General features: G+C 34.8%; 4 protein-coding genes across 11 annotated transcripts; 3 read left to right on the top strand and 1 right to left on the bottom strand.

Moving 5' to 3' along the window:
- Positions 1-1229: 1229 nt before the first annotated feature.
- LOC140957391 (UDP-galactose/UDP-glucose transporter 2-like) lies at positions 1230-4239 on the bottom strand. Of its 3 annotated transcripts, none has more exons than XM_073414623.1 (6): positions 3763-4239; positions 2817-2845; positions 2517-2718; positions 2053-2295; positions 1844-1945; positions 1230-1747 (listed from the first exon to the last, which is right to left on the bottom strand). In XM_073414623.1, the coding sequence occupies exons 1-6, from the start codon at positions 3886-3888 to the stop codon at positions 1571-1573; spliced, it is 879 nt and encodes a 292-aa protein (XP_073270724.1). In that variant the 5' UTR covers positions 3889-4239; the 3' UTR covers positions 1230-1570. The 3 variants fall into 3 exon arrangements, 2 of the variants coding, with proteins under 2 accessions (XP_073270724.1, XP_073270725.1); XM_073414624.1 differs by having other exon boundaries at positions 2517-2689; XR_012171616.1 differs by having other exon boundaries at positions 1581-1747; positions 1844-1941.
- A 4616-nt stretch (positions 4240-8855) lies between these two features.
- Positions 8856-12476, top strand: LOC140956895 (serine/arginine-rich splicing factor RS40-like). Of its 6 annotated transcripts, XM_073413825.1 has the most exons (7): positions 9108-9125; positions 9700-9809; positions 10393-10634; positions 10871-10983; positions 11119-11357; positions 11770-12033; positions 12139-12476. In XM_073413825.1, the coding sequence occupies exons 3-7, from the start codon at positions 10562-10564 to the stop codon at positions 12176-12178; spliced, it is 729 nt and encodes a 242-aa protein (XP_073269926.1). In that variant the 5' UTR covers positions 9108-9125; positions 9700-9809; positions 10393-10561; the 3' UTR covers positions 12179-12476. The 6 variants fall into 6 exon arrangements, with proteins under 6 accessions (XP_073269922.1, XP_073269924.1, XP_073269923.1 ...); XM_073413821.1 differs by lacking the exons at positions 9108-9125; positions 10393-10634 and adding an exon at positions 8856-8980; XM_073413823.1 differs by lacking the exons at positions 9108-9125; positions 10393-10634 and adding an exon at positions 8884-8980 and having other exon boundaries at positions 9693-9809.
- Positions 12477-12993: 517 nt separating this feature from the next.
- On the top strand, positions 12994-15673 carry LOC140956896 (peroxisomal membrane protein 11D-like). The gene is made up of 8 exons (XM_073413827.1): positions 12994-13131; positions 13950-14158; positions 14352-14426; positions 14508-14582; positions 14656-14736; positions 14846-14920; positions 15081-15254; positions 15371-15673. Exons 2-8 carry the CDS (start codon positions 13967-13969, stop codon positions 15404-15406), a joined length of 708 nt encoding a protein of 235 aa, XP_073269928.1. The 5' UTR covers positions 12994-13131; positions 13950-13966; the 3' UTR covers positions 15407-15673.
- Positions 15674-18838: 3165 nt separating this feature from the next.
- Positions 18839-20569, top strand: LOC140957229 (F-box protein PP2-A13-like). Its single transcript, XM_073414362.1, has 3 exons — positions 18839-19451; positions 19534-19652; positions 19804-20569. The coding sequence occupies exons 1-3, from the start codon at positions 19140-19142 to the stop codon at positions 20246-20248; spliced, it is 876 nt and encodes a 291-aa protein (XP_073270463.1). The 5' UTR covers positions 18839-19139; the 3' UTR covers positions 20249-20569.
- The last annotated feature ends 12 nt before the right edge of the window (positions 20570-20581 follow it).

Below are 20581 nucleotides of genomic sequence, written 5' to 3'. Positions count from 1 at the left end.
TTTGTTCACCAGACAAATTATACAGAAAAGATCCTTAAACGTTTTAATATGGACAAATCAAATCCTTTAAGTACTCCAATGGTTGTTAGATCATTAAACATAGAAAAGGATCCATTCCGTCCATGTGAAGATGATGAAGATATTCTTGGTCCAGAAGTACCATATCTAAGTGCTATCGGTGCCCTTATGTATCTTACAAATTGTACAAGGCCTGATATATCTTTTGCCGTAAATTTATTGGCAAGATTTAGCACATATCCAACAAAGAGACATTGGAACGGAATTAAACATATATTCCGTTATCTACGAGGAACGACAGACTTGGGACTTTTGTATTCAAAAGATGCTAATCCAAGTATAATTGGTTATGCCGATGCTGGATACTTATCTGATCCACACAAAGCACGTTCTCAAACTGGATATGTATTTACTCGTGGAGGCACTGCAATTTCTTGGCGTTCACAGAAACAAACACTTGTAACAACTTCATCAAATCATGCCGAGATTATTGCACTACATGAAGCAAGCCGTGAATGTGTGTGGTTAAAATCAATGACTCAACATATCCAAATCTCATGCGGATTATCATTCGACGAGAAGCCTGTGATACTATATGAAGATAATGCTGCATGTGTTGCTCAAATGAAAGAAGGATACATAAAAAGCGACAGAACTAAACATATTCCTCCTAAGTTCTTCGCATTCACCAAGGAGCTTGAGAAGAATAAATGTATTGATGTTCGTCACATTCAATCAAGTGAAAACTCATCAGATCTCTTCACAAAGGCACTTCCTACGACAATATTCAGAAAGCACATATATAATATTGGGATGCGCAATCTACGAAATTTGTGAAGAATTGTTCGTGTCAACATGAGGGGGAGTTTACGTGACTGCACTCTTTTTCCCTTACTATGGTTTTTATCCCAATGGGTTTTTCCTAGTAAGGTTTTTAACGAGGCAGTATAAAAACACGTAATGAAGACAATCATTATGATCATCATCACAAGGGGGAGTGTTGAAAAATAATATTAAAATGTATTTGAATGTTGAATATTTGAATGTTGAAAATTAGGTAAAATTAGGTGTTGAATATTGAAATTTGTGTGTGATGATGAAGGTAATGATGTAATTTATTTTTGGATTATTTGTAAAAATTTTCTATAAATAGATCTCTCATTTGTGAAGAAAATCACAATTGAGTTGAGAGAAAAATATTATAAAGTGTGTAGTGTGATAATTTTGAGAGTTTGAGATTTTTACTTTTTACCGTAAATTTTTACTTTTTCACAACATATACTTTAATTTATTGTATTTTGAAATGTAATTTCATAGGAATCTGACCTTTCTTTATAAAATTTATAAGAGAGGACATTTGCTCGCCCACATTGGGACTGCCTTTTAGTGTGATTCTTTAGTTAATGGGTGTGCTGAACTGTTCAAGAAATGGTGATACAAATGTATTTGGCGAGGTCGAAAGCAACTACTTTTGGAAAAAATATGATAATGTTCCAAAATATTTAGACTGAGAACCCTGTCAGCTGCCTGTGATACGCATGTCAACAGTTGCTCATGGTGGATAGATCAACAGACCGTGAGAGTTGCAAATTGAAAGTAAAGAAGCGCGACTTTTACGTACCATGGCAGTGGTGGCAGCACCAAACAGAGCAATGAGAGAAAGGACGGACACTTGTCCAATAAAAGTGGCCATGGCTTCAAACACAAGAACTCCATATACAAAAGGATGCTGTATTGAAAACAAATATAAATGTAAATAAATATCATTTAACTTGAATAGATGTCTTTGTTCAGGAAAATTAGTCAGTAGTTAAATAATCCATACTTCTGAGCACGCAGTCCAAGCCTTAAATAGTTCTCCTGTGACCAGCATCGGTGGGATCAAGAAAGGCATGCCAACGAGGGTTGAGCAGAAGAGCATTTCTGTCTATTATAAGATGGGATATATAAGAAAATATAAATGATTTTTTATGGTCGACAATCATGCGTGACCACCAAAAAAGGAAAAAGAATTACATTTACAATGTACCTTACCTGTGTTGTTTCAGGATTCATGGTGAAGATAGCTTCTTGTAAATTCCCAAGAAATGAGTCCATAATCAATGCGCCAGATACCATCAAGACACCAATCACACTGAAGTTGGGAGACGTTTGGGCGTCTGCTAAGGTGAAAAGAATCAGGCCAACTACCAAAAGTACAGCAGATAAATATTCACGAGGCGGATACTTTCGTCTAAGTCCGGGGATGAAAGAGCCCATTATCATCACCGGTATAACCTGGAATTCGTAAATAGTGGATGACGACCGAGTGGAAATGATAAAAATTAACAAAAAAATAGCACATCAACGATGATAAAACAGAGATAGACCAACGTTTCAGCAAAAAACAGTCAATTTCATTAGACAGCTCAATCTTCCAATAATCTCGGACAACACAGCCCCAATTTAAGCCATAAAAAAATGTTTCTTCAAGTCATAGAAAAATAGTTATTTTTCACCTTAGTTGATTTGAACATGATTTGTGCCGGATAATTGAGAAAAGCGAGAGAACCTTTCGTAAGTCCATTGGAACCCATAAGCACGGCAGAGAGCTTCACATAAGTCTTCCATGGATTCACCATTTTCTTGGTGGTGAATCCTTGCAGATAAATCAACAAAATGTAAACCCAACCTTGCACAAAGGTGAAGTACCATCCATAACTAAAATTAAACCAATCACCGGTTAGTCAAAAGAAGTCTATAAAACTGCCGACAATATTCATAATCAAGTATTATTATAGTCCTAAATTGAGTCTTACCTGAATTGGAGTCTGTTGTAAACATACTCCTGAAATCAAGAGGAGAAAACAAAACTTTACTCCAAAATCCAAATAAAAGAAAGACTTTGGCCAAGAAGCAAGAACACTAAGTGGAATGATCAGATAAGTTTTTGTGGAAAACTCCAAGCTGCAGAAAAGCCGAGGAACGTGAGTACAAACTTAACATATGTGTGTTTCATCGCTTAACCTTATGCCTAAATGAACAGCAACTAGCTAAACAGAACAGAGCCACACCGAGGATTTGCTTCCCACCGTGAGGACTGTAGTGGGTACGGTATAGGCAGATGCCTCTACCGCAAATCACCCAAAAAATTTCATGATTTTCTTCTCACCATATGCAGCCCCAACAAAAATCTGATCGAACAATATAACTCAGTGTAACATCTCTCAAATCCAAAATTCTATAGCAATTCCCACCGGCACAAATATATTTTCAGAAGAGGATGAGCTAAATAACAGCCAGGAAATTACTGGACGATGCAGGTGAAAGGTTGCAGTAAAAACTCCAATTCTCTATCGTTATTCATTAAATTCTTGATATCGATACATGCTTAGTCATATTTTATACTTGGGAATATCTGAAAACAACAATTGAAGATAGCAACCACATTAATGATGACAGTGGAATGCCCTGAAATCAAACAAAATCAAACCTTTGATCAACCCAAAAACATTGGAAAAATAACACTAAGCATATACAAAAATAAAAACTTGCAGAAAGGAATGAACCCTTCAAAATTCATGACCGCCGCAATTATTCAAGAAAAAAAAAACACAAGAAACCAAACCATACAAAAAATAAACTTCCGTTATTTCCATTTTGGCAATCTTTTTGCAAAAAACTAGCATTAAAACCATCTTTCTATTGGTACCAATAATTTTACGGGAAAAAAAAACAGAGAGCGAGAGAGAATTGATCACTTACCTCACAGATACCATTAACAAGGTACCCAAAAAAAAACCCAGAACAACACATGAGAAACTGCTGCCATCTGGGCCGTCCACTGAGTGAGATTCCGAACAAGGACCTCGCCAGCTCTTCATTCTTCATCTTTTTTCCTTTTTTCTTTCTCGAAGATTCTCCTTCACTCCTCTTTGTCGAGAAGAACAAAAACCGATTTCAAAAACAAAAAAAATGGGTTTTTAACATTGAATCCGCTTCAATTCAAATTAATAATTGTGGACTGATTTCAATGAGTATGCATGTTGAAATCGAATATAAGAGAATTAAATCGGTTCCAACTGAGTTAACAAAACAGAATCGTCATTTCGTACGTACGTACATATCATGTGTAAGTAAACGTGTTCCTTCAAGAATGTTGGGGAACGAAGGTGAAACAGTTTGGAGTCTTTCTAAGCATTTGTTTTCGGGGGAAGAGAGTAATTTAGCAAATCAATGGAATTCAGAAAGAGCGTTGATTCCAATTTCCATCACTAATATTGTATTTATGGCAATAATGATTTTATTAAAATTTATAATTTGTTTTAAAGTTGACAAAAAATTTCTTCGTTAGTTTACACGTGTTCGTTTCGCTTTTTTAGTAAAATTTTGCTCTTTAAGGGAACATTGCAATTTTATTTTTTGTAAGTTAGGTGTGATTTTTTTTTTTTTCCCGAGAAACAAATAAATTACCGAAAATTATTTATTTGACATCGATGGATTTTTAAAAAACATATGTAGTGGAAATAAATTTATATCAGACACTGAAATAAATTTAAATAAAAAAATTAAACAAAATGATGTCCAATATTTTAAAATGATAAGAAATTAAAAAATTTGTTTATCTTTTTTGCTTAAATATAGTTTAATATATATAATATGAACTTTATTCTCTTTCACATGTAAGAAAATATTGATGTCAAATAAAAAATATTTGATGTATTTTTTTAACCATTCTTATCGATTCTAACTCAGCCCAGAACACAACCAGCATTACCAACTAGGGACAGTCTCGAACGAAAAAAGGAAACTGAATTCAATGATAAAAACTTAGTCCAGCAGATAGTTTTTCAAAAACGCACGAACAAAAGAAATTTATTTTCCTTTCTTGGTTACCGCACTTACTGGTCAGCAGTTTGTGCTCAGTCTAGTAGAATCGAAAACGAAGAGACGGCGGAGACAGAGAAGTGAAGCAGGATGAGAAAGAGATGGGTCTCGCTGGTACCACGATCATTTTAGTACTCCTGTGAATATGTTTACTCACTCGGCAAAAACTCGCGTTGGTTCTCCCTGCCGCCGCCTGCCGGCTCTCTATTGGTTCAAATTTATCCACATTAGGAAATGTCCGCCACCTGTGGGGTGACAATTAAGAAAAGGCTATAATTCTTTTATTTTTTGCCCTTTTACTTTGTTTTTGGAAGGAAGCAAAAATTTATTTAACTTTATTACGTCAGTCGATCAAATTCCGAGTAATTGATTATTTTTACTAGTTTAATTAATTAATTGCATCCTGTCCTTAAAAAATCGATTGCTTACCACTAGTACCCCTCGTCCATAAAATATCCTTGAAAAATAAATATATCATTCATATCTATTCATATATCATCTATATATTCATGAAATCGTTTCTCCATTACGTGTGGTTATATTATAATTATTATCAGCAACACATGATATAATGATATATGATGCAAAAATAAATTACGTCTAATTCACAACGATAATATATAACTTTCATTTCATGGCCGGCTTTGGAGTTCTTGATTAGAATCCGATAACTTCTGTCCATGCACCATTTTTCATTTTATGTGATCCAGTTATAGTACTGAGTCGGATAATTTACAGCGTAAATAATGTTATCAGAGAACTCCAAATTATAATTTTTAATTATCATTACAATTAACAATCATGTGGACAATGCAAGTTAAAGTTAATTAATTAGTTTATAAATCATATTTTTATTATTTTCATTAAAATTCAACGCAGCCTTGATCAGAAAGCTAGAGAGACATGTTGCTATAACATTCATGTGAATTGTAAGCTTCTTTTACATTTTTCTGATGGATTTATACCATACTAAAATAACACTACAAATTTGCGCATATTTTCTTGTTTGAGGATTCAGACTTCTTAATTTCTTGGACCACAAAATATTGAAAATGGCTTCTAAGCCTTAGGCAGAAACCAGGTCTATTAAATGAAGGGATCAGAAGAGGAATTCATTTGAGCTGGAACGTGTTAAAATTTTTTTTTTATTTTTTATCTCAATCACCATGGATCGGAGACTCGGTGCTGAATGTTGGTGGAACAATGACAGAAGAAGAAACCTTGAATCTTTTACTTCTACAGCACTGATCATCATTCCCAACCCCACAACTTGTAATCCACCCAACCATTTGATCCCCTAGACTATTACAGACTTCTCCCACTTCCGATCCCTTTGAATCCAACCCGAATCCGAAATACGGTTCTCTGCGGTAATTCGGTCCGCTAGAGCTCTCCCCATAAGCTTTGTCATCGCTAACATGAGGCACGATCACACTCGGTTTCACCATATTACGATCGATGATTCTCTTGATGTCAGAAGGGTTTTCTTGGCACTGATTATATCCCTTGACGTGAAAAATACTAGCAAAAGTGAAGTGATCGCTTACCCTACTTCTATTCGCCGAGTTTCTGGCCATGACACTCTGCAGATTCTTGCTGAATTTGGCCTTCAACGAAGAGAAACTAAGCCCATATTTGGTATCAGCCTCGTCTCTCTCGTTTGCATTGGTGGGATAGGGTTGGTTCCTCTTGGAATCCGTTGACACGAAGTTGGTACGTGCGTTTTCTCCTCGGATGGCACGAGCAGCCTCATCATAGGCTCGTGCGGCTTCTTCGGGTGTGTCGTATGTCCCGAGCCATAGCCGGACTCGTTGAGACGAATCTTTGATCTCCGCCACCCATCTGCCGGACGGCCTCTGCCTTACGCCGATGAATCGACGTTGTGATGTATTCGATTTCGCAATCTTCGCCGTGGCTACTTTAGTTTTGGCTATGTCACATCCATCCATAATATTTCAAAGGCTTTTTGAAGTATGTGTTAAATTTGAAAACCCTTGTGCTCTGCATTCATACTAATTGGTCTCTATATATGTAATAAGCCATCATGAACATTAATATAAAATCTCGGATTTTCTATTTTAATATAAACTTTACTATTTATTTATAAATGCATGCGTAAAATAATGACGATATGTTCTAATTTATTTAAAAATGATGCGTAAATCTTCTCAATTATTTGTTTTTTGTACCTATCCTAATTCCTAATATACCATTTTTCTTGTGCTTAATTAAATTAATCTCAGTCCCTATCATCTTAATTGGCTTTTGAATAGCAAAATCAATAATCAGACAAAGATCATTATGCACAAATTTGGATTAGTGGGTAGTTGGCTAACAAGGAACATAGCTAGACAGAAGATATTAATTCCGCTATTATATATTATAATAAAAAATTGAAATTAATTATTCCAATATAATACTATATAATAATTTACCTTGATTTAAATATTTATCATGTATCTTATATAATTACGTATGCCAATAATTGAATCAGAACTCGAAGAAGCATCAAGTGCTCAGCAAAAGTTTGAACTTTATTATTTAAGAAGATCCAAATTAAAGAGCTTAAACAAATAAAGGAATCAGTGAGACAATAGAGACAAGTTAGCAAGAAGAGGTCTTCTTATTTTAGTAATTTACAATACATACGAAGAATGGATTTTGGAACGTTAATTAAGATTAATAAATTAATTGTGGGGTTAACCAATTTTTTAGTTTTTTTTTAGCTATTGGAGATGGAACTGTTTGTGGGATTTCGAAACAAAGTATTTGTCTTTTTTGTTGTTTGTTTCTCTTCGATCCACCCAAAAATTTCAATTATATATTATAATAATAATAATACGTTTTTTTATTATAATTAAAGAAGAATTTTTGTCCATTTTCTTGAAATTTGCTCGTTTAAGAGTGGAAGAGACGTATTTGTCTCTAGACTCTAATTATTGTGGCACTAATTAATTGGAAATACATGTCATTAGTCATTAACCAATTAACTTTGTTGCAAAAATTATATGACATATTTTTAAAAAAAAATTTAGGTGAAAAACACTGTACAAACTACAAAGCATCATCACCGCCACACCACCAACCAATTATGGTAGAATAAAGCTTTCATTCTGATCCATCCAATGGCTTGCAACCAAATACAACCTTTTGAGCCACCATTCAATTAAACAAACAAACCATTTTAATCACTAAAATTATGTACACTCAAACATCTGTGGGTACAAAAACTAAAGGTTAACTTTGGATATGGATTTGAAATCTATAGATTTCGATTAATTTGATTTTTTACGATGAAAAAACAGATCAAATTTTAAATCTACAACTTATTTATTTATATATTAGTAATGCAAAAAAAATGAATTTCAAATGATATTATTGTTGAGTGAATTTAAAATAAATCGTCATATTAACATGAAATAATATATAAACATGTAAATGATGGATTTGAAGTTTATTATCTTACTTCTCTAAACAGCAAAAAAACATTTTGAAATTTATGAATTTGAAATCCACCAATCAAAACGCAACCTAATACACTATATATTCCACTAATTAAATTGAATATTTGTAATGTGTTTAGAGGCATTTAGGGAGTGCTTTCGAAACAAATTTTATTATTAAAAAAATATATATGCAGTGTTTGATAAATAAATAATTATAATATTAAATTTTTACAAGAATTACTTTCGCCATAACTAAATCAACATTCAACCACCTCTTGTATTTCAATCAAATTAAACAAAAGCTAACGTAGAATCTGAATTTAAGAAATACAACGAACTTATTTTTTAAGCTAAAAGCTAATAATCACTTATTTTTAATGATTACAAACGCTTCTTTAAATATCTCGACACCAACAAAACATCTTACCCAATCGATTAATGTGATAAACAAGTAGAACATATGNTGAATCGAATACATTAAATTTAAATTATATAGCCCGACCCGTTGCAGGACCTAAAATTCAACGTAACGTGGGCTGACCCGATTGAGTCGCCAAACGCTGTCGTTTAAACCCATGCAACTCCACAGTCCTTAACCTTAACCCTGGGGTTTCGGGCGGCGCGACCGTCTGTTGCAGAAAGCACCTAAGGTACGTACTATCCGCTACCATTTTCTTTGAATTTATGTGTAGAGTAGAGGTTTTTCTGACTGATTCATTTCTCCATGGTCAGTTCTTCTCGGATTATTTGAGTCGAAAGATCAGATCTTTAAGTTGAAAATCTTTTGTATTGTTGGTATGTGTACAGATCTCAGGTTGTCGTTAAACAAAATTATGTTTTTTTCCCGTTCTGGAGGAGAATTTTGATGAATTGTTCATTTGGTGCTGCCATTTTAATTTCTTGGTTCGAGGGTTCTTTTGTATTTATATCGTTAATGTTTTATATGTTATTTTTCTTATGGGAGGGGAGTGGTGGAGCTCTTAGTTGCTAGAATTCGGGACTGACATGATTTTTCACAATTTTTTTTAAACTCGTTATTGAGCAATGTTGCTCAGAGTAGAACTCCTGCTGTCTGTATCCATGAATTTGATCTGAAGAGCTGGACTTAGAAGATTTGAACGTCCTTTTTCGGCCGTTCCAAATTAAATTACACAACAAGTTTTCGGATCTCGACTCTGTGGAGTTGTAGATTGGATATTTTTAATATATTTTTTTATAGTTTTGCAAGTGAAGGAGTGCGAATTGATTAATTGAATTTTTCTCGATGCATCATCAATATAAAGTTTTTGTTTTCCCCTTTTTTTGGAACAACTGTTATTTCTTGTTCGAACTTATGATGAAAAGCTCACTTTTTTTAAAAAGCTTTCAGCATGATGAGGGGCATATTTTGTGGGAATCTGGAGTTTGATGCTCACCAGTCCGATGTTGAACGCCTTTTCAGAAGATATGGGAAGGTTGATAGGGTGGATATGAAATCTGGTGAGTTTGCATTTATTTCTACCCAAAGATTTTAGGAATTTACATATAATGTTTTAAAAACAGACTGCTTTACAAACTCAGTCTGCAGCTGTACTTGGTGGTCTGCACCACTGGAACTTAACTGGTGAAAAATTTGAGGGGGCAAATTGTTCTGGCCACACTGTTTGGTTTTAACTGATAGTAGTAAATGTTGTTCATGTTCTGTTGGCAACTCTTGTTGAGAAGATTTTTCCATAACACTGAATTCATGTAGCAAGAATGATGGACGATGATTAATGAACTGAATTTGTTGGTATGCATTGGTATCTTATGCTTCCCACGTTGGCTGAAAGGAAAAAATAGCCTGGCATTTTTACCTTCTAAAGCCTTGCTTTTTGGTGGCTGGACAAGGAAGCTTTACGGATAGGACAGTGTTTGTTGATTAAATTCCCATTATCTTTGAAGAAATCCCTATACTGATACCTCAAAGGATAAACATATTTTTTTAAAATAAATATTATATGAATATTTGATGTGTTTATTTTTCTAAAAGGGCATTTTTGCTGTAGTGAAGGCCCGAAGCTCAATAGTTTCTTTGATGCAGGATTGTTTGGATATTCCATGATCTTCCTGGATGATGGATGGTTTTCTCCGTTTATTTTCTGGCTTGTGCCCAAGATACATGTTATTGTGTTTGTTCAAAAGAACCAATATGATCTGCCATTGTCATACCATCCCACACTTTCCTGAGACCTTTGCCTTTTGCATTCCTCATGAATTTGCCCAATCTTCAGTTTCCGATATGTTTCAACATAGATTTCATGTTCATTCCGGATCCTGTGGCAGGTGTTGTGTTTCCTTCATAAAAATTTTCCCCTGCTCTCTCTCTCTCATTTGCAGGGGTTTTGGGTGGTAACATTTGTTTAGTTACAGTATGTTGTAATTAGTTGTATCCAACCGGAGGCATATTACCGTCACCTTTTGATGAATGTAATATTTTTTTATCTCTCTGCCTATTGAGCATCATTCTGGTTTGGCTTTTCACTTCTCTTCTCTCTTTTTACTTTCTTTTGATTTTATAGGCTTTGCTTTTGTCTATATGGAAGATGAGCGAGATGCAGAGGATGCAGTACGAAAACTCGACAGGACAGAGTTTGGTAGAAAAGGACACCGACTTCGCGTCGAGTGGACTAAGGTATTAGGACGCCCCTCGAGGTTGTGATGATGTACTCCGTAGATCTACTTCAATTTGAGTTATATCTGATCGAGTTTTCGTTTTTCTATTTCATTAGCATAATATCCTAATGACTTTATTGAGTTTGAACTGTAGCAAGAACGAGGTGGCAGGAGGTCCTCTGATAGCTTGAGAAAACCTTCAATCAACACAAAACCTTCAAAAACTTTGTTTGTCATCAACTTTGATCCCATTCATACCAGGACAAGCGATCTCGAAAGGCATTTTGAACATTATGGAAGGGTATCAAATGTAAGAATCAGAAGGAATTTTGCATTTGTGCATTATGAATTGCAGGAAGATGCCACACGAGCATTAGAAGCTACTCATATGAGGTTCGTGTGTGAAATGATTTTTTGTTGATTATGCTAGTAGCTTGAAGCAATGTTGCATTTCTGTGGGTCCGGGTCTTTTTTTCATGTGGGTTTGATGTTTGCTGCAATTTTGCTTTAATACTCGCATTCTTCTTTAGGTTCGTGTTTTGCAGTTAATATACATACTAATTTCCCTTTACACGATGGTTGAAATGTTAGGGAGAAAAATTAACTTTGATGGTGTTGTGGAAAGAAAATTAAAATCCCAATATTGGTCTTTTGTTGATAATATAATTCATTGGTGTGATTTCACGTGCTTAAACTATTTCACAATTCATGTCATGAAGCAATATAAATGCTGTCACACCTGGGGATGTGCCCAAAAAACACTCTGCTTGAGATTCTCACTTGGGATCATCCGACTTTGATGCAGTAAATTCATGGATCGAGTAATTTCTGTTGAGTATGCCATTCGAGATGATGATGACAAGAGAAATGGATACAGCCCTGATAGAAGAGGTCGAGATTTGTCCCCTGATAGAAGAAACTATGGTCGGGGACATTCCCCAAATGACTATCGCAGGGACAGGGATAGCCCTGATTACGGACATGGATCTGTTCCAAATCCTAGATCTGAACGGAGGGAGAGTCCTGATTATGGCAGGGCAGAACGCCCAGCCAAGGACAAGTATCGAAGGTTTGTATTTTCCCTTTATTTATTGTTTTGAACATTGGATTCATTGTTCTCGTAATCTAGATGTTGGTCAATAATAATGCCTTTGTTCTTTCATTGATCATTCAGCCGTTCGCCTCCTCGTGAAAGATCTCCATCTCAAGAATGAAGAACCTATTTGATTTATTCGGAGACTTCAGCTGAAATTTCTGTGTGAGAGTGGACGGTATTCTGGTTGAATGTAGTATGTAGCCGGTATTGGAGATGAAATAACATTTGTTTTGTAGTGTGGTTTATCGAATTGAATAGTTACTCATTGTGTCTGAAGTTCATGATTCAGTCATGTCTCCTATGGTGATGCTGTTGTTTGTTCCAATTTGACCACCTCCGGCTACCAGTGACCACTGGCGTTCTGGGGAAAATGACTGTTGTCCCCAATGTACAAATACATGTCTGCATGTTTTTTTCACTGTCGTCTGATACGTTGTGTCGTATAAAAAATGGCGTGGCTCCCGTTTAGCCCTGGGATCAAATCAAAACCTCTTGTGATCTCACTAAACCCTCCTTTTCTCCAATGCTCCCTGATCTTCGCCTGGTGTCTCTTTATTGTATTCATTTGCTCTTGATTTCTTTGTTGACAAGAGTTATACATCTATTGATGATAATTTATACAAAATTTACTTTGGTTGATCAATGAAAAAAGTAATTTTTGTCGGATAAAGAGGGCTTTTAAATCATTATGTATGAGAAAAAGGGAAAATAAGAAAATGCTTAAAGTATATGATTGAAGGAGATTGGGTTTTTAATAATAATTTTAGAATTATAGTGGACTGGAATAAAGTACATGGGCACCAAATTGGAGCCTTGAAATCCTATCCGCAACCGAAATTTCCATTTAAGTCGATAATTTCTGAATTAATTTGTACTTTTTCTTGTTTTTTTTTAAATATAAATGAAATAAAGAAAAAAATTGAAAAAACAGAGGACCAAACACGCCTTTTATCTACTCGGCCTCTATCTAATATCACCGCAATGATATGGTTCACTGCTTTTGCCATAATACAAAATTTCCAGAAAAACATATTTTGAATTTCCAGACAAAAGGGCTCGTCCCAGGTCACGGTAATGATCACCCCTGTAACTGTTTATATGTAATCTGATGCTTGAATCTTTTACTGTTTGGCTATAGATAAATTTACTGATATTGGGCTTCTGATATTTGGGTGGTTTTTTTGTTGTTGCTATAGATAAATTTACTGATATTGGGCTTCTGATATTTGGGTGGTTTTTTTGTTGTTGTACAATTGATTAATATACTGTTGAATCAAGTTTTATAGAGTAGCTCATTGAAGAGTTGGGGAATCCAATTTTCCTCTTGCTGACAAAGTTGTCGAATATCCAGTTATTTGTTTAAGATTTTACACATGCAGCTTGATTTTTCCGAATGGTTGCGCTAAATTGTTATCATACTTCAAAGTCTGACACCAAAACTTCTGCTCAGACTACTGTAAAGTATTGTCTTTTCTTCCCTATATTTGACCTCTTATATTGAGGACTATATATTGGGATTAGCATAGTTTTTCCTTTACTAAAATGATGATATATGTCTTAAAAATTGAAATGGAAAACGGAAAGACTGAAATGTTTTATCATCTGGACGAAAAATTGTGGCTGATAATTTGATAAAAAAAATGATTGGATGTTCTACAAAAGGGATTGTTTATTTAGTGATTGTGGCGCCAATGAATAATCTTTTAATGTCCAAATAATTGCTCTGAAGATAGGTTCCAGTAGTTTGTCTCATACCTGCGATTCGTCTAGCTTTTTTTTTAATTTTCGTTGGAGTAAAATTGCTTAACTGCTTACGTGGTGTCATTCAAATCTCTCTCGCAAGGTACTGCCAAATGTATATTAATTGAGTTGGTAGCTGGATCTTTTAGGTTCATCGAGATAAAACATGAGTGCATTGGATGTCACCAGAGCAGAACTTGCTCTTGCTGTTTTGTATCTGAACAAAGCGGAAACCAGGGATAAGCTATGCAGGTCAATACAGTATGTTTCGAGGTTCTTGAGTAACGGGGAGCCAGGAACAGCACAAAATGTTGAGAAATCAGTCGCCTTGGCTCGAAAAGTTTTTCGTTTGTTCAAGGTCAGCACATAAATAGGTTTTCTAAGGGCAAGAACTTTTTATTGTGTTTTCATTTCTGCTTCTTTAACTGTAACTTAAGTTTTTCTGTTTATTCATATTTGTTCCGAATTCCAATCATGTCTACGCAGCAAGCTCAAACATGTAATGTCTATGGTCTTGACCAAGTTTCTCTCTCTCTCTCTATGTTTTATAGTTTATCAATGATCTCCATGCTCTCATTAGTCCAAGTGCTCCAGGAACTCCAATTCCTTTGATTTTGTTGGGGAAGGTATTTACTCAACTACTTTTGTTTGCTGAATCCTTCTTTATTTTTTGTGTGTCTTAACGTTTTTCTTGGTGTCTGCTCCAGTCAAAAAATGCGCTTTTGTCAACTTTCCTGTTTCTTGATCAGTTTGTGTGGCTCGGCAGGTCAGGCATTTACAAGGTATGGAATAAACTTCGTATTGTTGACATTCTTAGGAAAGTTTTTTGTGTAAGCAACAGGTTTTCACATGCAGAACAAAGAACGTACTGAGTTAATCGGAAGGATCTCTCTTTTTTGTTGGTTGGGCTCTTCCATCTGCAGCACTTTAGTTGAGGTATGATGACTACCTTCCATCTCTAGTTCGGTAGTTATACTTAACAACCGCCCCGTCCAATTTTTAGATATATGAATAATGAATTTATGTGGTGTGCTTATTTCTCCAGATTGGTGAAATTGGAAGGCTTTCGATATCAATGAAGAATCTAGAGAAGGAACTGAAGAACACTAATAAATATAAGGTTAGCGACTGTTACATGTCATTTAACACACCAGTCATTTAGATTATATTCTCTTTTCGGGGCTCTATGGTCTCACTGTCGTTCTGTAACAACTTCTAATCATCTGGCAATCTATCATATTTCTTGTTACCTTCCTTTCTCTTTTGCATCTTCATCGCAGAACGAGCAGTATAAAAGCAAGGTTCAAGAGTCGAACGAGAGATCTCTAGCCTTTGTTAAAGCAGCCTTGGATATAGTGGTTGCAGTTGGCTTGCTTAAACTGACACCCAACAAAGTCACGCCTCGTGTCTCAGGCGCTGTCGGATTCGTGAGCTCTCTTATCTCCTGCTATCAGGTATTGATTACCTGTCCTTTCCATGCTTCATGAGCATTCATAGGTTCCACTTTCTCATCAAATATCATTTCTTGTCCCTAATTATGCTAACCAAACTCTTTCATGGTACTGGGCAGCTACTTCCATCGCCACCGAAGTCGAAGACTACATGAAGGATGGCTTGAGTTTGTCAGCAGACAAAAAAATCATATGTATACTCGAATGCTAAATGTCAACTTCTGTGTGCATAATAAAGGAAGCTGGCAGATAAAATTCAAGCATATACATCGGAATTGAGATCAAGTTACATTGGCTTAAAGATAAAGTATGTATGCAAGCTGTTTTGGTTATATAATTAGCCAAGAAAATGCACAATACAGTGTATTTAACCAACGGTTTTGAGTACCATAAGAAAAATATGCACACTCATACTATTGCAATGCGGTGTGCTCTTAGGTATATAGATCCATCCACAATTTTATTCAATTCAAATCGTACTTGAAATCCTCTCTCAAAAATGGAAATTGAAATACCTTTTTTAGGAATTTTTTTTTAAAAAAAATTTAAAACGAAGTTGTAATTGAGGATTTATGGCTTCTTAGAAATAAGATTGAAATTGGAAACAGAGTTCGAATCTTAAATTAATCTTCTCTTAAGTATACGTAAACAACTTTAACTTATATCTTGAGCATTGTTCAACACTCGGAGGAAATAATATTTTAATTGCCATTGGGATTAAAATATCTAGAAAATGATTCAATTCCAGTTTTAATTGCCGTTGGGATTGAAACATTCGGAGGAAATAGTATTTTAAAAAAATCATATNCAGTAGGTCATCTGTTGGGCATAGTTGGTGAATAACATAACAAAATTATGTATCAATTATGATATGTTGTCCACCAACTGTGCTCACATCTGATGACTTAATGTGAAAACTGTACATTAATTAGGTGAATGTCACTTCAATGATAGATAAATAAGTGAACACGATTAATAAATATTATATCAAAATTATATATATTAGTTAGGTAGCATAAAAAATGTAAGAATGATTGTTCCTTTGTATCCCACAAACATACAAATTGTTCAGGTTTTATATGAGAGACATTAAATTCCACTTGTGGCCTTGAATTTCATCTGACTCAGCTCCACGATGGAAAACTTCTTTATTATATTTATATTTAATGCCGACTACTTAGTTTATTGTCGCCTTCACAATATTCAAGTCCACTAATTAAGGATTTATTTCATCCTATCCGAGCATTACCTCGTGATAGAATAGATGACCAAAGTTTGTCCATGCATATATAGGACCTATTTTTTTTGAGAAATTGTATGTGTGGCAAGATCTTACCCGTTGAAATGAAATGAGTGTAGTGCCCACATAAGTAGGATCTCATCTACCCTAATTAAGCTTAACTTTTTGTTTAATTCTCTTTTGTGTTTCCAATTTATTTTGTTCCAAAAAAAATTAGTGATTTGGAGGTCCGAAACGTTGATCACTTCGGTGGTTAAATTAATAACATACCCCTTTTCCAAATGGAGAGAAAAAGTGCATTATTAAATAAGAAAAAAGGAAAATAGCACCATTTTTTTAAAAAAAATTAATCATATATTATTCTCCTAAATTCGCCGACCACAAAATTTGGATAAAGACGATATTAAATGCTGATTTTATATTCATGCTTATCATCGTGGCTTGGCACGATATATTTCACAATTTTAATTATATATATACATATATATATATACATATATATATATATATATTTTCTTTAATATTCCCAATTCGATGTATTTTATTTACACCATTTAAAACATTGTTATTTCCATAAATAAAGAATTTTTGTTGTTCAATATCCTAGGTACTTTTGTCCTATCTAGCCGTAAATGTTTTCATATTAACTAAAATTTGGCAAAAACTTGTGTAAGACGATCTCACGGATCGTATTTTGTGAGACAGATCTCTTATTTGAGTCATCTATAAAAAAAGTATATTTTTTATGCTAAGAGTATTATTTTTTATTGTAAATATCGGTAAGGTTGACTCGTCTCACAGATAAAGATTCGTGAGACCGTCTCACAAGAGACATACTCTTAAAATTTTGATTTGATATTGATATTAGGTTCTTCAATTCATGGTCATTGATTAGGATTATTAGAATACGTAAGAAACCGAGCTTTTGTGATTTCCAGGATTTTTGTCCTAATGATGAGGGTGAAGCTCCAAGACTTTAATGGTCTTAGAAATGAATCCAAATTAAATGTTTGGTTAATAATTAGACAAATTTCGTCATCGTCATTGTATCAAACAAGGAATATAACAACCAATAATTAATATGCTTGATTTTGAGGCCACGGATGTCAAAGATCTTTTGTCCTAATAATAAGGATGAAGCTCGAAGATTCTATTGGTTTTAGACATGAATTTAATCGACTGTATCGGATGTTTGGTTAGATAAATGTGGTAGATGAGATCCTACCTATGTAGGCACTACCCTCACTTCATTTCAACGGATAAGATCTTGCCACACATACAATTTTCAAAAAAAAAAGTGGGTCCTACATATGTATGGGCAAATCTCGACCATCCATCCTATCATGAGGACAATGCCCACATGGATAGGATGAAATAAACCGATAAATCTAGTCATTGTCGTGGTATCAAACAAGGAATATAACAACCAATAGTTAACATTATTGATTTGAAATGTTATTACAAAACATTATTAGATAAATAATTTAGGTATTAAATGCCATATTTAAAAAAAGGATATAGAAGAATATAGCCATTAAAAGAAACGAAAGAGTGTGACTTTATTTATTTAAATATTTTCCTTTTTCAACGTTAGCCAACTGGACTACTAATTTTAGAATTTTTTGACAACTTTTATTGCACGTCACTTTGGACCCATTAATTTCTACTTGCATATGAGAGCGTGGCAGCACCTTTTAATGCTCTCACCTGAGAAACGAATGCACGTTCACTCATTGCGCGTGACAGTATGACCCACGTCATACTATACTGGATAAGAACATTTCAACTTCCATGTCAGCATTCCAAACACACACTGATTCCGCCCCTCTGCGTTGACATTCTCTGCGGTTCACTCCCATTTTCTCCATAAATTTTCGATTTAAATAAATAAATATTTTTACTTCGTTTGTCTAAATTGGACAAATTCTCAAAGTAAATAGTTAATATACGTTGACAAATAAAAAATCAATAACATTTTCGTAAAAGAGGTTGTTTTTCTATTGAATATTAATTTATAGTCTCGAATATTTTAAATTTTCTTTTTCAAGACTTTTCATCTAAATTTTAGTATCATGATTATTTGATATTTTCTTTTACTGTGATATTGTAAATCATGACTTTTCGAGTTTTTTTTAATAGATTTGTTTTCCTTTCAAAAATAAGTTTGGTGAGATATTTTATTATTTAAATTCTGTTAAATTGGTTGGAGTTGTTCTAATAACTCTGTTGAATCTACGCTTCAGTTCGATTTATATTGAATTTGAGTATCGTATCTAATTGAAAGCGATTATATTTTACTTGGACTTGATTCATTATTGTATTCTTGTTGAATTTTTGTATCTTAATTTTTCTAAAAAATTTATGGCATTTGAACTATTAATTTTTTTCTTTATTTTTAATAACAATCGAATAATTATGGCTGTTTTAGGCCTATGGGGTCAGGCTCGATGGCAGCCTTTGGTGCACGTATTTAGAAAAAAGAAGAAGAAAGAAATGAAAGGATCAAACTTGGGAACTGCAGGAAGAAACCGTAGTGATTTGATTCCCCGTAAATAATATATAAAAGCTCAGTTCTTTTCTTGATCCCTTTCTCATTTTTCTCTGGAAGACCAATTCTTGAAAATCTTCCATCAATCCGAATCTAAGAAATGGGCGCCAATGCGTCTGCTTTATCGGGTGAGGAAAACGGGCCGGGGCCACTACGGAGGACCGAATTGGAGGACATCCCGGAGTCATGCATGGCCCTGATCCTTTGCTACTTGGACCCCCCGGAGATCATCAAGCTGGCCGGACTGAATCGAGCTTTCCGAGAGGCGTCCTCAGCTGACTTTATATGGGACCAAAAATTGCCATCCACTTACCCCTTTATTCTCAGCAAATTGACGCCTGATCAAGGAAACAGTAAGATGGATATTTACATCAGACTATGCAGGCCGAATCCCATTGATGGTGGCACGAAGGTGGGTGATTTCTTGTGGACTAAGTTTCTTGAGGGGTTTTGGGATGTGAATCGGTAGTAACTTGTGTTTTTTGTGAAATCAGGAAGTTTGGGTTGACAAGAAAACAGGAGGGGTCTGTTTGGCGATTTCTACGAAAGCAATGGCGATTACCGGGATTGATGATCGGCGGTATTGGAATCACATCCCGACTGATGAGTCTAGGTGGGTTTTTCCTGTCAAGTGTGTATGATAGCATGGAACTTTACTCAAGAATGATTCGATTTATTTTTTTCCAAATATTTGGTTCTAGGAAATGGATTCTTCCATACGGGTTGTCTTCATTAACTAATTTCTTTCATTTCTCTTTATGTAGATTTCAAACTTTTGCCTACTTACAACAGATGTGGTGGCTGCAAGTAGATGGAGACCTCGAGTTCAAACTTCCAGCCGGAACTTACAGCATGTTCTTCCGACTCCAACTTGGAAGAATATGCAAGAGATTGGGCCGTCGAGTATGTAACTCTGATAATGTTCATGGATGGAACAAAAAACCTGCACATTTTAAGTTGACAACACATGATGGGCAGCGTGCTGAATCCCGGTGCATATTGGATAACATAGGAAACTGGTTACATTACCACGTTGGTGATTTTTTTGTGAAGGATCACGATTCATTGACAAAGATCAAATTTTCTTTGACTCAGATCGATTGTACTCACACAAAAGGGGGCCTGTGTGTAGATTCTGTTTTCATATGTCCCGTTAGTTTAGGAAAACAGATGTTTTCTGTTGACGGTCAATTGTGCAAAATGTTTTAGTGTACAGATTATAAGAACCGATTATTAATCTGAGTGGCTAGTTGTACCAATGCAAGGCCGATCCTTATTGTTACAGCAACCAAAATACATGTTTTCATTGTTATGACCGCGTAAACATTGTCGCTGGACAATCTGGGTAATTATTTCTTTCCGGCAATATCATTCAAGGACTCGCTTTTTGAGGAGCAGAATTTGTATAAGCACCAGAGTCATGTTATTTTTTGTCTCGATTTTGTACAGATTGTTTTCTGAGATTTGTTTTATTCGAGTGATGGCTTTATATTGTACATAGTTTCAGGAAAGAAAGCTAGTTACAGAATATGAACGATGTTG

Source organism: Primulina huaijiensis, chromosome 14 (genome assembly GCF_012295235.1).
Source record: "Primulina huaijiensis isolate GDHJ02 chromosome 14, ASM1229523v2, whole genome shotgun sequence".
In the NCBI taxonomy this organism is placed as follows: Eukaryota; Viridiplantae; Streptophyta; class Magnoliopsida; order Lamiales; family Gesneriaceae; genus Primulina; species Primulina huaijiensis.
The sequence above is the reverse complement of the archived record's forward strand: the minus strand, read 5'-3'. Positions and strand labels throughout refer to the sequence as shown.